This window comes from Sinocyclocheilus anshuiensis, unplaced genomic scaffold (assembly GCF_001515605.1).
Source record: "Sinocyclocheilus anshuiensis isolate Anshui unplaced genomic scaffold, SAMN03320099.WGS_v1.1 scaffold1566, whole genome shotgun sequence".
Classification (NCBI taxonomy): Eukaryota; Metazoa; Chordata; class Actinopteri; order Cypriniformes; family Cyprinidae; genus Sinocyclocheilus; species Sinocyclocheilus anshuiensis.
In genome coordinates this window covers 78147-78451 of record NW_015546165.1, presented here as the reverse complement: position 1 = coordinate 78451, position 305 = coordinate 78147, and the positions used below count along the sequence as shown (strand labels likewise).

The window sequence follows — 305 nt, the reverse complement described above, 5'->3', positions numbered from 1 at the left end:
CCTCCGCTGAGGAACAGTGAAAGTAAAGCTTCTGGAAACAAACATGACTGAGCTCAGCTGTATCCAAGTGTCTCTCTGACCTTTGACCTCCAGCACGAGCTCTGGTCTGGCGTGGCTCCGGATGATCCCGTCACTCGTGACGTTCCAGAGCTGCTGCGGTTTTCCGGCTTCAGCGGAGAGAACGACTCTGCTTCCGGACATCAGGACACCAGAACTCACGTCCACACACACATCCAGCAGACTCTGACACACACACACACACACACACACAGACACACACACACACACACACACAAACACACACA

General features: G+C 53.8%; 1 protein-coding gene across 1 annotated transcript in view; it reads right to left on the bottom strand.

The window, feature by feature from the left end:
• The window catches only part of LOC107701355 (uncharacterized), a 36830-nt gene that overhangs the window by 1630 nt on the left and 34895 nt on the right, over positions 1-305 (bottom strand). Inside the window, exon 27 of the mRNA XM_016503343.1 lies at positions 81-243. Within this exon, the coding sequence (XP_016358829.1) occupies positions 81-243 (163 nt within the window). The remainder of the gene's footprint in view (positions 1-80; positions 244-305) is intronic.